The sequence below is a fragment of the Sus scrofa genome, chromosome 13 (assembly GCF_054392235.1).
Source record: "Sus scrofa isolate SSC_HxYL_T2T_F1_AM1 chromosome 13, Sscrofa_HxYL_maternal_Yorkshire_Landrace_v2.0, whole genome shotgun sequence".
Lineage (NCBI taxonomy): Eukaryota > Metazoa > Chordata > Mammalia > Artiodactyla > Suidae > Sus > Sus scrofa.
The window spans coordinates 151586628-151602217 of record NC_139395.1 but is presented as its reverse complement, the minus strand read 5'-3'; the positions used below and the strand labels follow the sequence as shown (position 1 = coordinate 151602217).

Sequence of the window (15590 nt, the reverse complement as noted above, 5' to 3'; positions counted from 1 at the left end):
GCAAGTTTTTCTTTGGCTTCTGCTCCAAAATCAACTTTATCTAATGCTGTGACTGGACCATCCTGCTTTTCTTATATGCTTGGTCATGGGAGGTTGGTTTGTTCTTTAGGAAGCTTAAGTCAGTATTTTATAGGCAACAGATTGTTGAATTTTGCTTTTTAAAAAACCACTACACTTTTTGTTGATAAAGTGTCTCTTTACATACACATTAGAAACAATGCACTTGTGCTATATTCAGTTATCCTATAAGTTTATTGTCATTGCTAGTCTTTCTCTCTTTTTTTTTTTTTTTAACAGCAGATGTAAAATTCTGTACTTAACTTTAAATCAAAAGATAACCTGGAGTTCCCGTCGTGGTACAGTGGTTAGCGAATCCGACTAGGAACCATGAGGTTGCGGGTTCGGTCCCTGCCCTTGCCCAGTGGGTTGGCGATCCGGCGTTGCCGTTAGCTGTGGTGTAGGTTGCAGACGTGGCTCAGATCCAGTGTTGCTGTGGCTCTGGCGTAGGCCAGTGGCTACAGCTCCGATTCGACCCCTAGCCTGGGAACCTCCATATGCCGCAGGAGCGGCCCAAAGAAATAGCAAAAAGACAAAAAAATAAAAAAAATAAAAATAAATAAATAAATAAAATGTTTAAAAAAAAAGAGATAACCTAAGCTGTCTATTCTCCTTTTCCAAAACACTTTTAAATCTTATTTTCCTCACACATGGTTTTGTATTATATTTTGTCACATACTCATACGTATTTCTTTTTTTTAATTTTAAGATTCACAAACTGATATGTAAATGCCTACCAAAATACATAGAATAAAAAGCAGAAATTCCTTTTTATTCCCCTCAAATACCACATCCCTCCACAGACGTAAGAATTTTGCAACAGTTTGATAGGTATCCGTTCATACCTTCTCCAATACCTGCAATTTGCTTTTTTTTCTACTGATTTCTCTAACCTGAAAACATCACTGTATTTTAATAATTACTCTCGTTATTGTTGACTTATGAATTAAGTTTATAAACTCTGTTGTGATATAAAACTTCTACCACTAGGTTTGTGTTCCTTTGCTTATCTTCCTTCTCACTTTGTTCTACCTTGGGAAAATCTGAAATCTCTTATGAAATTCCACATGGAAACTCTGCAATTTGTATCATGGTCTAAAGCTAAGCTGTCAGTGCAGCCGTCCCTAGCCACATGTGCCTATTTAAATTTAAGTTAAAAGTAACTAACTCAAGTCTCTCGGATTCACCTGCCCCATATCAAAGTCTCCACAGCCACATGGCTACTGTAACCAGTGGCTGCTGTAGACAGGCGGCACACATTTGGAACATCATCACTGCAGAAAGTTCTTCTGGATAGTGCTAAAGATCTAGTTCATTTTACTTATCTATACAAAGCCCTTTGATAAGGTTCTCTCAAAGTTCTATTATTTTTTGTAGGTGCTTTCAAAATGTCTCCATCTATAAGAAATTGTATGGTCTGTTATTCAGAGCCTAATGCTTTCTCTTAGCTTCATTGAAAAAAAAAATTTTTTTTTTAATTTTCCAAGTCCAAGGTTCCAAGCTGTTTTACTACTATATTTTAAGATCTTATCAGAGTTCCCAATGTTGTGCAACGGGATTGGTGGCGTCTCTGCAGTGCCAGGGTGCAGGTTCAACCCCTAGCCCAGCACAGTGCAGTTAAAGGATCCAGGGGCTCAAGGAATTCCTGACTTTCTTGACGCTTTATGTACTACCTATTTCTCCTCACCGTGGCCTCCTTCCTGCCCTGAACTGCATCCACTGATGTTTTTAGTTCTCTTTTAATAAGAAACCTCAGCATATGCCTTTCTGCAGTCACCACCTACCCTTTCTGAGTTGTATATCAATTTGCTTCCATTTGCTTGAATTGTCAAGCAGTGAGGCCTGTGTGGGTGGACTCCTGTTTCCCAGTCTCCCTCTTCCCTTCTAATGTTGTGACACATTAATTACACCCAAGTTGTTTCTCTCTGGTTTTCACATTGTTTCTGGAGCAGGTTTGTCTGGGTTTGTTGTCATTCCTATTGGTGTTAGATCCTTCTACTATGACTTGCTCAGCTAGCTTTTCAGAAGTCTCTTTTAGAAGTCTGTTTTCTCAAAGCAAGTCTTCAGAATAAAGGTAGTTTAAAACATGCATAGAGTTTGTGTTGCGAAAGTTCCTTTTTAAAGTTATTGAGAAATCAGCATGTTTCCACAAGGAGAAAAAAAATATGACAGGGGGTGGGTATGTTCCCAGATGAGTTCAGAAAAGCAAACTTAACATACGACTAAAAGCATATGACTATATTACTAACACCACAGAACCCAAGCACCTAGTACCTGTGTGGGAAAAAAATTCTCCAGTATTTGAGGCAAAAAGATAAAAACTGGCAGGGAGGCAGGATGGGAGCTGCCTTCTTTTTTTTTTTTTTCCTTTAATATATGGAAGTTCCCAGGCAAGGGGTCGAATCAGAGCTGCAGCTGCCGGCCTCCACCACAGCCACAGCAATGCAGGATGAGAATGACATCTGTGACTTACACCACAGCTCTCAGCAATGTTGGATCCTTAACCCACTGAGCAAGACCAGGGATGGAACCTGCATCCTCATGGATACTAGTTGCGAACTCCTGGACACTCCAAGTTCTTAAGATTTTGCTTTATTTTAGAGAAATATCTAAAATCAGTTTCCTAAATATTTCATTAAAGGATCTGAATGAAGAGAGTTGTGAGGTGAGGAATGAGTCAAACCAGACTCTTCACTGCTTCTCCAGAGCCAGTTCTGCCGTTTCAGACCCAGCCCTAAATCAATTCTAGGAAAAGATAACAAATGAAACTTTCTTTCTTTCTGTAGATAAGACGATTCCAAGCATCACAAGAACAGGGAAAAGAATGAGAAGGAAAGGGAGTGCCTGTGATCCATTAGATAATCCAAGATGCACAGCAGCAGGTAAGAGACAGAGTAATGCACACAGGTTGAAGATGGGCTGTATCAGTCTCAACAATTAGTGTTTTTGCAGAGCAGTCCTTAACCTGCTGACACCCTCACTATCAAGCACAGAGGCACATTCCAATTACATGTATTTGAAAGTGTTTTTCCTATAATTATAATCTTATGCTAACTAAATATATTTAGAAATCCAACTTCTCTTAGAAATAATTTTATAGTGGCATAATGTCAGTCTACTAATTTCTAATCTTTAGGTCAACTCTTAACAAAGCTGGAAAGATAAGAGTCTGTCTTTACTCATGAATATCATGGACCCCCCAAAAAAGAATGAACTAAAAAGAAAAACTTATCCACAGCTCATTACAGATTAATAGCATAAAAAAAAAGAGAGAGATAATTCACGTATCACAAAAATCACTTATTTAAAGTGCTCAATTCAGTGATTTTTAGTTATGCTCCCAAGGTTGTACAACCACACCAGCATCCAATTCAAGAATATCTTTGTCACCTTAAAAAGAAATCCTGTACCCATTAGCAGTCACTCCCCATTCTTTCTTCCCCACAACCCCTGGCAACCATTAATCTACTTTCTATCTCTGAATTTGCTTATTCTGATATTTCATACAAATGAAATCAAACAACACGTGGCTTTCTGTTCCTGGCTTCTTTCATAAAGCATATTTCCAAGATTCATCCACGCTAGAACAAGTACCAGTAATTCATTCATTTTACAGTGTAGAGATACATAGTTTATCTATCTATGAATGGTATTTTAAAAATATGCTTTTGCTACCTACATTAATTAGTTCTCAGGATCACTCAAGATCCAACTCAGGACACGCTATTTATTCACACCCTGATCTGCTGGCCCACAAAGTTATCAGTATTTTACTTCCTATCAATTTATAAATCATCTCATACGTTATCATCTTCACTGTACTGCATTTCAATACTTTGGAAAATATTTCTTGGGATTGCTGCCTAGCACCACTTTTCTAGAAGTTGTCCCTTCCCTCCAATGTTTACACAGGTAATGTGACCCTGCTCTTATCTATAGGTTACTGGTCCAGGAACAGGCACCTGACTCAAGCTGGACAAATGAGCCTCTTCACCAGGAATATAGAAACAGAAATAAAGAGTGTTTTTAATTAGCTGCTCTGCTGACTGCAGGAACTACAATCTTAGGAGTATTCTGTACCACTGTCTGCCATGTGGACTAAGAAACCAAAATACCCCATTCTGTAAGAAGAGAAGAATCAGAGAAATAGAGAGAGCATAGTAGAGATAAGAGAAAGAGCAAGTACTCCAGGGTTCCCTATGGTGCTCCAGTTCTGGATTCCAGGCTGTTCCTAAGGCCCAGAAGCGACCCTACCTTTGGATTCCATGGGACATACTATATACTTATAATAAATTCCCCTCACAGTTTAAGTCAGTTAAGGAGATTTTTATAATTTCCAGCCAAGAGTCTAGGATTAGATATATAACCCTAATATCTACCCAATAGGATTTTAATATCTTTATTAGCAAGGGCTCAACCTCCACAGCACCCATTACAGAGACTCGAACACATACTTATTTAATTATCATCTGTGGAATATTTTGAAAAATTATCTATAAAAAATACTCAAGACACTCTTGGATGAGTATGTGGAAGAAGTTAGGATTTCTACTTTATTAAAAAGCTGTATTATTATAGCATCACAAACTCCATATATCTGTACACCCATTTTGCAAAAGGATCATTTCAATTCCTCAGAAACTAAATTATCTTCATGCGTTACACTACGGCATGTCCACTTACACTCACTTAGTGAATGTTTTTAATTTTTTTTAAGAGCAAAGTGTTATATTTCCATAAGAAGATCGAACTTTCTTGAGAACAAGAATCTTTCTTTTTAAAGCAAACTCCCGCAGAACCTACTAAACAATAACCAGTAAGACCATTCTTCAGGATATTCAGACAGAGATATGTGACTAGCTGACCTCCCTGGACTCATTTTTCCCTCCTATAAACAAGGTTTATTATCAAGCACTAATAACTCCCACAAGGACAACCAACCGATCCACGGTGAAACAACACTAAGCACATATAAGTATTATACCATGTAGGTTAGCCAAGGCAATAAAATATTCCTTAACAGACAGCTCAGGAAATGCAGTTCTAGTACATCTCCTCTCTCGTCCCAGGTTGAGGGATCCGCCACCATCACTACTATCTGCAAAGCTAATTCCCTGCATATTCTGTGGAGTCCTCATTCATTTTTGCAAAGTTCTTTTCCCAAAATCAATCCAGGTTTTGTCACCTAATTGGTTCTTAATGGGGATAATAGAGATAAAACCAAAACTCCAAAATATTTTCTTAAAGGCCTAGTAGAAATTCTATAGGGAAAAATGGGCTCATCCCTCCAAGTCCAAGATTTGGTTCTTGAGTGGATTTTGGATCACACTATTTAATGTCATTACCTTCCCTAAGATATTCTTAAATTTTAAAAATTATCCCTCTAATATCACCAAGTCTTACAGAGACAGAATTCCCTTCAAATTATTAAATTATTGAAGTATGCCAAGCACTGAGGCAGTTTCTGATGGTCTTGACCCCAAACTCGCTTTGCTGTAGCTTGACAGAACTGTGTTGGCCAAAGGTCTGAGAGATAAGGGCTACTTATTTATTACTACTCCTTTCAAAAAGAAAAAAAAAAAAATTTAAGCCTTTAAATTTAAAGTATGGCCTACATTAGGATTTGCTAAAGTTTCCTCAAACTCAAACTGTTATGGCAGAAAGGGGCTTTACAAATCTACTTTAACCTGGTTATTTTACAAATGAGAAAATGAAGTGGATAAGACATAAATCATGTCCAAATTCACAAAGTAAGTTGTGCTTAGAATAAAGGCACTCAGACTCCACTCTCCACCTGGAAGCTCATTTCATCATACCATCTGCCTTAAATGTGGAAGTATAGACCGTATTGAAATTTCTGCTGAGAGAAAAAACACCCCTAAAACTACAACTCTCTGCTTTTAAAAATGAAAAGTGAGAGGGTGAGGTAACACATCTTATTTCATGAACATAAATGGCTTTTTTTTGGCTGCAGCTGTGGCACGCAGAAGTTCCTGGGCCAGGGGTCGAACCCCATGCCACAGCAGTGACAATGTCAGACTCTTAAACCACTGCATCACCGTGGAACTCCTAAATGTTTTTTTCTTAACTTGTCCTTCCAAATGTCATGAGGGGCCTGGTCTAGAGGCTAAGTGAAATGACGCTGAATACCAGATCTTTTGTGCAACCTGAAGATTTTTCACCATAACGAACCATGGCAGCTACTGTGTGTGCCCAAAGGAGGAAAGCAATTCCATTCCTTCTTTTCCATTAACGAAGTCTAAATAGTTCCTTGGCAGGAAGGATGGGTATGTGCCCCAGACCTGGCTAATCAAGTATCTCACATCACTGGCAAGAGTGATTGCTTAAAGTAAGGCCACCCAGAATCCTTCTCTGATGCTGAGAAAAATCAGCTCTCTCCTGGTTTCTCACCATGTGGAGAAGGCAATCTGCAGTAGGAGAGCCTAAGACCAACATTCAAAGAGAAATGGAGAGAAGAAACGATGACAGATGGAAAGAGATCTGGCAATGTCAAATCCTTGGTTCTCATTCCTAAGCTGGCTTCTCTGACTTTGTAAGTTAACTCTATAGCTTTTTATCAACTACAGAAGACAGAAAATTCCTTTTTGCTTAAAATAATTTGAAGGGTTTCTGTCACTTGCAACTCAAAAATTCTAATATATACTTAACCGAGGAGGCAGGACTGGATTTATACTTTACTCTTAATGCAGGGAAATTAATAAGCTATTGTTTAAAAAAATTTTTGGAGGCTCTTAGGCTCTAAGATTTCTTGTATCTATCACTCCTGATACCCTCCATTCACCAATTTTCCTGTTTCCATTAATGAGTGGCCCCTGGGAATATCTGAGTTTGCTATCACATCCTTAGGATGTCCCTAGAATTTTTTTTTAATCCTAATATAAGCTTGTTTCATTTGATTTCCAATACAAGTTGAATGTAAAATATATTCCAAGTTAAATGAAATCTTATTTACCTAGAATGTCAAAAAGATAAACCAAGTGTCAACATTACACATAGCATGCTAGGAGGCAAGTTTTCAACATTTAAAGCAAATCCAACAGAAACATGGCTATTTCAATATAATTTAGCAGCTTTTCATTTTACAATAGAAATTAGTAACAACAACCAATGTCAGGACCCACCTCCAACAAGGCTCCAGTTTGGAAGAATTTCAAAGGCTTTTCAATGGAATAATAAAGGCTATGATAGCTACCCTTAGCCAGGTATGCTCTGACCAGGCCAACTGCTATAACGAGCCACCTAAGAAAAAGAGCAATCAGGAAAGAAAAAAAAAAAAAAAGTTAAGTAGGGTTATAACAGAAAGATTGGGCAACAAGAGATATTGCTAATGGTGCTAAAGGAGATATTGCTAGATTTATCAACCTTTACCGTCAAATGCCAAGCTGTATATAAGGCACTGAAACATTGCACCATCAAAGCACCCTACCCAGAGGAATTTTTGCAAAAGCACAGTGGCACCTCACCCATCTGGAGTTAGGCTTTTTGGCAACCTTGCCTGTTGAGAACAAGGCCAAAAAGAAGGGAATAAGCTAAACTGATCCTTGAGCAGTTAGGTGCCAGAAAGTCCAAGACAAGAAGGAAAAAAAAAAAGAAAAGAAAAGAAAACTATTAAAGGAAAAGTTTAAATGCCTTGTGTGGTTAAAGGGTCTGTAATAATAACAAGGTGGCGAGAAGATTTTAAACGATATGAGTATCTCACTGGAACAGACTCATACTTTAAAAATCTATTCTTTTAAAAGACTGAAAATGACATATGAATAAACGGCTATTTTTTAAAAAAAGAACAAAAGGGTTTTTAGCTGAGTTTCCCAAAATCAATTCAGTAAAGAAAGCCAGACCAATACAAAACACAAAACAGGGAAGCATTTAGGCATGACTCTGAACATTACATTTCTGTTCTGTCTTCCAAAGTAAATGTCTCAGGCCTTGTAGTTTTTTATTTGTAAGTTCCATAATGAAATGAATGGACCTTTATTAATGTATGTCTCTATGAAGGCAGTAATAGATTTACTTATGTGTGTGTACTAGGCAATGGGGCATGCTGTGGTCTGCTATTTCTACAAACTGTCATACGAAGATATCAAACGAAAGTTTGCAAAGCAAGAGATGAATTTCATCATGGTGTAACCGGTTCAGCACTAGCGCCAAGAAAAAAAGCTTACTTTACTCTCACAACCCCAACTTCTCTTCTTTGCCTGCACCCTATTCTCTATCTCCATGGCTCAGGAATAAGGACTTCTTTTCCTCTTTCCCAATGTACCTTAAAATTCTTCTCCCACACAGTGTTCTCATCAATGCCCTTGATAAATGACAAGAATTTTACATATAAATATAAATACACACACACTCTTGAATATTCTCTTAAACTCACTCTGTAACCATTTGTGTGATACAGAGAACTTGCATCTGTAATATTTCTTTATTGGCCTTTAAGAGAAATGTATTCTAGATCCACATCTCCTACTAACAAGTTCTGTGAGCTCAAACAAGTCAAGCAAGTCACAGTTTCTCTGAGCCTAGGTTGCAATACCGGCTATTTCTAATACTAGCAATAAAGCCTATGATCCTCTCAAGATGTTTTGTGTGTGTGTGAAAAGGTGGTGAAACGCTAAAACATGACATTAGCATTTGTTTTTTTTTTAAAGTGTGTGTGCAGGTAATGTATACAGATTTGCTTGGTACGAGTAAGAGATACAAAAAACGATCCGCCTTCTAGGGAGGTATTCTGGGTGGAAGGGAAGGTGAGAGGGAAGATTTTCACAGTATGCCCTTGCATATATTTTGAATTTTGCACTTGGCCAATATATTACCTAGTTTTAAAATAAAACTGGATGGTCATTATACAGTTCTTTCAATTTTGACATTTTTCATAATAAATGTTTAAAAATTTTTACAAATGAATACAATTTAAAAATACATAACAAACAGTCTGATTCTGTGAATCTCCTCACAGAAAATCATGGGATCAAAGAATTGGAGGAACCCTGGAGATCATTTAGCTCAAGTCTTTATACAGATGAAAAAACAGAGGCCAAGAGAAATAAAATTATTTATCCAAAGTCACACAGCTAGTTGGTGCCATAACTAGAACTAAAAACTCACTGTGATAGGGGACGGACTTAAATGAGAAACAGTGAAAGGGGTAAAATCGGTTTCCAGGGTCTATTCCCCTCCTTCCCAGTACCACTGCCTTCCAGTGTCTTTCCTACCTCAGTCCATCCCAAAAAGTCTAAACTCCTCTAAAGCAGGTCTGCTCAAGTCACTGGGCAAAAACTTTGAACGCTTTTCCACCACCTTTCTTCCACATTAAAGCTCAGCCTGGATTTTGAAAACAGCCGCCTCAGTAAATGGTCACTCTGCAGCCAGAGCTCCCTCCACCCACTTTAGGGGGAACGCTAGACATTCGTGAGTTGCCGCCTGGGCTCTCCGCGCTGCAGGATAGCTCGGCACACAGCCCCCCAAACCTTGCCGTGTGGCCAGCCCACCCGTCCTCCCAAGGCCCTACGGACCAGCGCCTGGGAAACCTCTCTATCCCCCAAGAAGCCCCGGAACTCCAGCTCAGGGCACGCCCGGTGGCTGGGAACTTGCTCGGCCCCTGGCCCAGGCAAGAGTCCGGGGCAGGCACTCGGGCGGGTTCAGCCTCGGCTGCCCTTAGCGCCCAGGTGTCTGTACTCGAACATCCGCTACCGGAGACACCCGGCGCGCTGCGGACCGAGCCGCGCCGCTCAGCCTGCCGGCCGCAGAGCCCCCTCCCCAGCCAGGCTCTCTCCCGCCTTCCTGAGCCCCAGCCTCACCCCGCGGTCATCACCACATTGTAGATGACCAGATACGCCGTGGCCAGAGGCCCCGGGCCCTTCTTCTTCCGTGAGCCGCTGGCTTCGCCGGCCCCGGCCCGGCCCCCGCCGGCCCCATTCCCTTTCGTCGCTGCAGTCACCGCCGCTGCCGCCATGTCAAGTGCCGAGAGCCGACTCTCCTCGCGCGAGCACCACCTCCAGGAGTGGGCACTGCGAGTGGGTGGAGGGAGGGGTGAAGGAAAGGCGGGGCCGTGGCCGCGGGGCGGGGCCAGGGACAGCGCCCACGACGACCGCCATCTTGGAGGAGGGCAAAGATGCTCCTGGCGTTCCCCGCCCCGCAGCTCGCTTCAGCCACCCCCGCCATCTTGGATCAGGGTAATCGCCCGCTCTTTTGCACTCCCGGTAATAACCTCAGGGGCCATCTTGGGTTAGGTCAGTGCAGCCTTTGGCCTCCCTTGCGCACTCTGGAATTTACTGCCTTTTAGCTGCTTGGTGGTCCAGGGTTATTGTCTCCCGTAATTTCCCACCTTAAGTTAGATTAAGAAAATGATGTTTTCATTCCCCTTTCTTGCCTCTTGGCGATAGCCGTATGTTCACCCCTCTGCTTGCGGTTTGAGTAACCTGCCATTATGGGTCAGGGCTATTGAGGCTGATTTGACTTCCCATCATTCCCAGAAGCTGGCGAGGGGACCGATCCTTCTTCACCTTGTGGCCAGGTTGAAGATAGAGGCTCCGCAGGTTTATTCCCTGGCTTTTTAAAGCTACTTGTGCGGTGCGTAAGGTCAATGAGAAGTATGGTCTCTTTCCCATCCAATTAAAGTCGCCCGTGTGGCCTAGGATCCAGTATCATCCATGAAGGCCTCGAGGGTCCCCCAGTGCGCCTTCCAACCTGAAGCTGCGTGGGCTCGCCCGTAGCCAGGTAGGACAAGGGTGAGGTTGGCTAAGGGTGAGGTGCAGAGTGAAGAGAGAGGCTTTCCACACACAGTGACCCAAAATAGTGGGATGTTGGCTTATACGGAAAACCTGTCTGCATACGGAAATTGGGACAACTTATGGAAACTGCTTCAAGCAGCTGACCCTACTTTCCTGGATCACTGCTTTGTTCTGGGGGCCTTGGGGTTGTAAAAGTCTCCTAATCACCGATTTTCACATAGTCAAACAACTCTTTAAATTACTTATTGAGCATATAGTGGTATAAAACACATGTCTGTGCTTTCCAGCAAGTATTTATGGAGCATATACAAGGTTGCACCTGGGGTTCATGGCACTAAAAGACTTCAAAAATCCTGGATCTCTCAGAGGTTATCTAGAGAGAGCCAGATGAAAATAATTATGTATTGGTGAAGAGTGTTAGCAGTTAGGAGGTTGTTGCGGTAATCCAGGCCCTAGTCATAGTGGTTTGGACCAGAGTGGTCGCAATTGAGGTAATGAAAAAGGAAATGAATTCTGGACCTATTTTAGAAGTTGAGCTGACAAGATTTGTTGATATATTGTGGAGTATGACGTAAAAGACATTATCAGTAAGTTGGAATAATTGAGTTGTAGAAGAATCTATTTTAAAGGTAGAAATCAGGAATTTTGTTTTTATTTGTTGAGTTTGAAATCTATTAGACGTCCAAATGGAAAGGTTGAGTAGACAATTAGATTTAGAGACTGAGGTTCCAGGAAGAAGTGTGGACTAGAAGTATAAATTTGAGCATTATCAGGGTGGTGATGGTATTTAGAACCATGAGACTGAAATGTAGCAACTAAACAGTTGTCAGGGGAGTTCCCATTATGGCGCAGCAGAAACGAATCCGACTAGGAACCATGAGGCTGCGGGTTCCATCCCTGGCCTCACTCAGTGGGTTAAGGATCCGGCATTGCTCTGAGCTGTGGTGTAGGTTGCAGATGCGGCTAGTATCTGGAGTTGCTATGGCTGTGGTGTCAACAGCTCAGGTTAGACCCCTAGCCCGGGAACCTCCATATGCGGCAGGTGTGGCCCTAAAAGAGACAAAAATAAATAAAGTTGTCAAGGTCTCATCCTTAAAGCCCCACGGATTGTTCAGAGACCTTGTTGCCTGCTTTTTCTGACTTCTTTAAAGAGCAAGTTGGTGTACTCAAGTTGCAGACTGATCAGAGGGAAAATTTTTTGCATAGGAAAGAAGTGAGCCATTTTGCAGAGCAAATCATTGCTCATCTAAAAGCTGCTTCATTCATTTAACTGATTTTTTTCCCCTAATATAACCTACTTAGTGGGAAAGCGGAGGCAGGAATGCATAAAGCTCTGTCTGTTGGAAATCAATTTAAAACTCAGCGTATCTTCTTACACGCTTAGGCCCAACTCCAATCTCTTATCTCCAGTATAGTCACAGCGATCTTTTCCAAATACAAACTTGTTCACATCTGCTACCTTCCTCCCCACAACCCTCTTAAGATATTGAAATGGCTTTTACAATGTGACTTAGACTAATATGTGTGGTCTTGCCCCTACCTACTTCAGTCTCAGATCACACCATGCTCTCCCTAGACATCCTAGCTTTATCTTAGGTCTTCCAATGAGTGATGAGCCTTTCTGCCACAGGGACTTTGAACATGTTATTCCCTCTGCCTATGATCTCCATCCTACCTTCCTCCTTATGATCTAAATTCTCCATCATTTTCCTTGAATTTCTGGAATTATACCCCTTTGTGTGGTCTCAGTGTACTTCCTCTCATGACATAGACCATAGTAATTTTATATTTACTTGTGCTCTTTCTCTCCCCCATTAGACTACAGGCTTTATAAGACAAGAACAGTATTTTCTTGGTGGTAATGATTTGTTTGAATTGTTTGTGTTTTTCACCCCCATTGCCTGACACATTGCTTAACAGTATGATTCAGTCTGGATCAAACATGGTTTCTCTAGAAAAAGTAATTATTTCAGAACTTAGGACTGTCATGACACAAGCAGAGTTCATTAGAGTCCTGTGAAATTGAAAAACTTGAAAAATGATAAGCATTCTTTTTTAAAACCATTGCTGAATTTGCAGGAAAGTAAAGGGTATCTCCAAAGTGGGAACCAGAAATGGAGAGAGGGCTTGTGCTGGTAATGGTAAAGAATAGTACATTGAAACTAGAACAATCATCAGTTAGTAAAAGTAAAAGCCAGGATTTCTCTGAAGTAAATGCTGATGCCAGTGCTGGGCTGAGAGACTAATCCAGTGAGTTTTCCAGGGCCCTTTTTATTTGGGCACTAATGCCACTGATTTCAAGATATGAATTTGGTGTGTGGGGGGGTGGTCATGGAACATTTAGGCCATAGAAGTTACCTTCCATGCCAAAGAGATTTGCAGACATGATTAAATCAGGGACCCGGAGATGAGATCTTCTTGGATTATCCGGGTGGGTTCCCTGTAATTTAAAAGGGAGGCAGAGAAAGAATCAAACCCAATGGAGTTAGTCAGAAGGGGTGTGACTACAGAAGAAAGAGTGAGATATGGTGGTTCTGGCTTTTTGAGGATGGAGGAAGGAGGCTTCCAAAATCTGGAGAGCACAAGGAAATGGATTCTTCTCTAGAGCCTTCAGAAAGAAATGTAGCCCTGCTAACATCTTGGTTTTAGCCCAGTGAGACCTGTATCAGACTGCTGAACTGTAAGTTAATAAAACTGTGTTATTTTAAGCCACTAAGTTCACGGTAGTGAGTTACAGCAGCAATTGAAAACTCATATAGCTAATAGATCCATATTATAACCAGCCAAAAGCATTTCTAGAGAGGAAGTCTTTCATAATGATGAATGGATCTGTTTACCAGGAAAACAACAATTTTAAACATGTATGCATAATTACATGGCCTCTGTGCTGATATCCCAGTCTCTGTAGAGAAAAACATGATTGGATGATGTTAAGAAAGACCTAAATAAATGGAGAGATACTACGTTCGTAGGTTGAAAGACAAAAAGCTAAAGACGGCAGTTTTCCCCAAGTTAATTTATAAATTGCATGCAATCTCAATCAGAATTTCACTAAGTTGTTTTTGTTGTTTGTTTGGATTTTTTGTCAAATTTGAGAAGCAGACTGAGATGTTATGTGGACATGTAAAGGTCCAAAAACTGCCAAGATGTTAGAAGAACTTGCTCTACAAGATATCAAGGTTTATTATAAATTATAGTAATTAGGACTGCATAGTATTAGCATAGGGGTGGCAGATGGATGGATAGAACAGAATAGAGAGCCTAGGAACAGACCCACACATATATAGTGATGTCATGTATGACAGTAGAGAAAAGATGGACATTCCAAGAAATGATGCTGAATCAAGTAGATATTCATATGGGGAAAAAAAATTCTCAACTTCATACTATATGCAAAAATTATTTCTAGACTTAAAATGTGAAAGTCAACATTTAAAACTTTTAGAATTAGTATAGGAGAATATCTTCATGACCTCAAAGTTATGGACAGAATTTTAAAGCAAGATATAAAAAGTACCAACTATAAATGAAAAGATTGCTACATTTGACTGTATCAAAATAAAGGATTTTTGCTCATCAAAGGATAGCATAAAACAAGCCAAAAAAACAGCAAGGTGCAGAGTGGAAGAAGATACTTGCCACACATGTAATTAATAAAGGACTAGTCTTTACAACATATGAAAACTTCAGATCTGTAAGAGATAATCACATTGAAAAAATGGGTGAAAGACTTGAATGGGAACCTTACCAAAGAAAAAGTATAAATGATCAGCAAGTGTATGCAAATTGACACATAAAGTATATCTAACATATAAAGTATAAGCAAAAAGTGCCCAACCTCTTATTAATCAGGGAAATGAAAATTATAACCACAGTGAGATACCATTAGCCATCCTCCAGAATGGGCTGAAATGAAACAATCTGATAACACCAGTTGATGGTGGAGGTGTAGTATGGAGAAACAGAAAGACTCCAGGTGAGTTGGTACATTCATGTTGCAAAACAGTTTGGCATTTCTAGGAAAGTCAAAGCTGCACATACCCCATGACTGTTTTTCTAATGCCAGGTTGATATCCTTAAAGAGCTCCTAGGATACATATACCGGAATATTCAAAGCAGTATTGTTAGTTATAATTCCACACTGAATACAACACAACATCTATCTATGGTAGAATAATTAAATAAATTGTGAGATATCTTAAAATGGAATACTTTACAGTAATGTAAATGAACAAATTGCAGCTCTATTTAGTTGTAACATGGAGAAATCTCAAACAATATTGAGTAAAAGAAGAAGTAAGGCACAGGCTGTATACAGTATGATTCACTCATTTCAAGTTCATAATCAGGCTAAATGAAATTATATTGTTTAAGAGATTCATACACAAGTGGTAAAACAAATGAAGAAGAGCAAAGAAATTATTATCACAAAAGTCAGGATAGTGGTTAATGGATAGTGGGGAGGGAAGAGTTTATGACCAAGAGGGGACAAGTAGCAGGGATCGGGAGATGGCAGGGGAAGAAGTTAGGGGAGTAATGGAAATACTTTATTTTTTTACCTGAATGGTGGTTATTATAGGTTTTCCCTTAGTGATAATTCGTTAAGATGTATATTTATGTTTTGGGCATTTTTGCTTATACTTTATATGTTAGATATGCTCGATATGCCAAATACATGTTCATGACATAAAATAAAAATAAGGAGTAATCCCGATAGCAGGAAATATGATGGTCTGCATCAGGATGATCATCAAAGAATCTGCTGTAATTAATCTGGGCATAATA

At 40.0% G+C, this 15590-nt stretch overlaps 1 protein-coding gene and 1 long non-coding RNA gene across 13 annotated transcripts in view; one reads left to right on the top strand and one right to left on the bottom strand.

Moving 5' to 3' along the window:
* The window catches only part of HACD2 (3-hydroxyacyl-CoA dehydratase 2), a 99990-nt gene extending 89939 nt beyond the window's left edge, over positions 1 to 10051 (bottom strand). For 4 of the 6 annotated variants that reach the window (XR_014824663.1, XM_013982376.3, XM_084990982.1 and 1 more), the window contains exons 1-2: positions 9873 to 10051; positions 7200 to 7317 (exon numbers count right to left, since the gene is read on the bottom strand). Coding sequence is in view for 3 of the 6 variants with exons in the window: in XM_013982376.3 (XP_013837830.2) it covers positions 7200 to 7317; positions 9873 to 10027 (273 nt within the window). In the remaining 3 variants the exon portion in view is untranslated. The remainder of the gene's footprint in view (positions 1 to 7199; positions 7318 to 9872) is intronic. The other 2 variants (XM_084990985.1, XM_084990983.1) reach the window with 1 other exon arrangement.
* Positions 10052 to 10148: 97 nt separating this feature from the next.
* Positions 10149 to 15590, top strand: part of LOC102157484 (uncharacterized) — a 33826-nt gene continuing 28384 nt past the window's right edge. For 3 of the 7 annotated variants that reach the window (XR_014824666.1, XR_001300519.3, XR_014824668.1), the window contains exon 1: positions 10277 to 10791. This is a non-coding gene — a long non-coding RNA (uncharacterized LOC102157484). The other 4 variants (XR_014824667.1, XR_001300528.3, XR_014824665.1 and 1 more) reach the window with 3 other exon arrangements.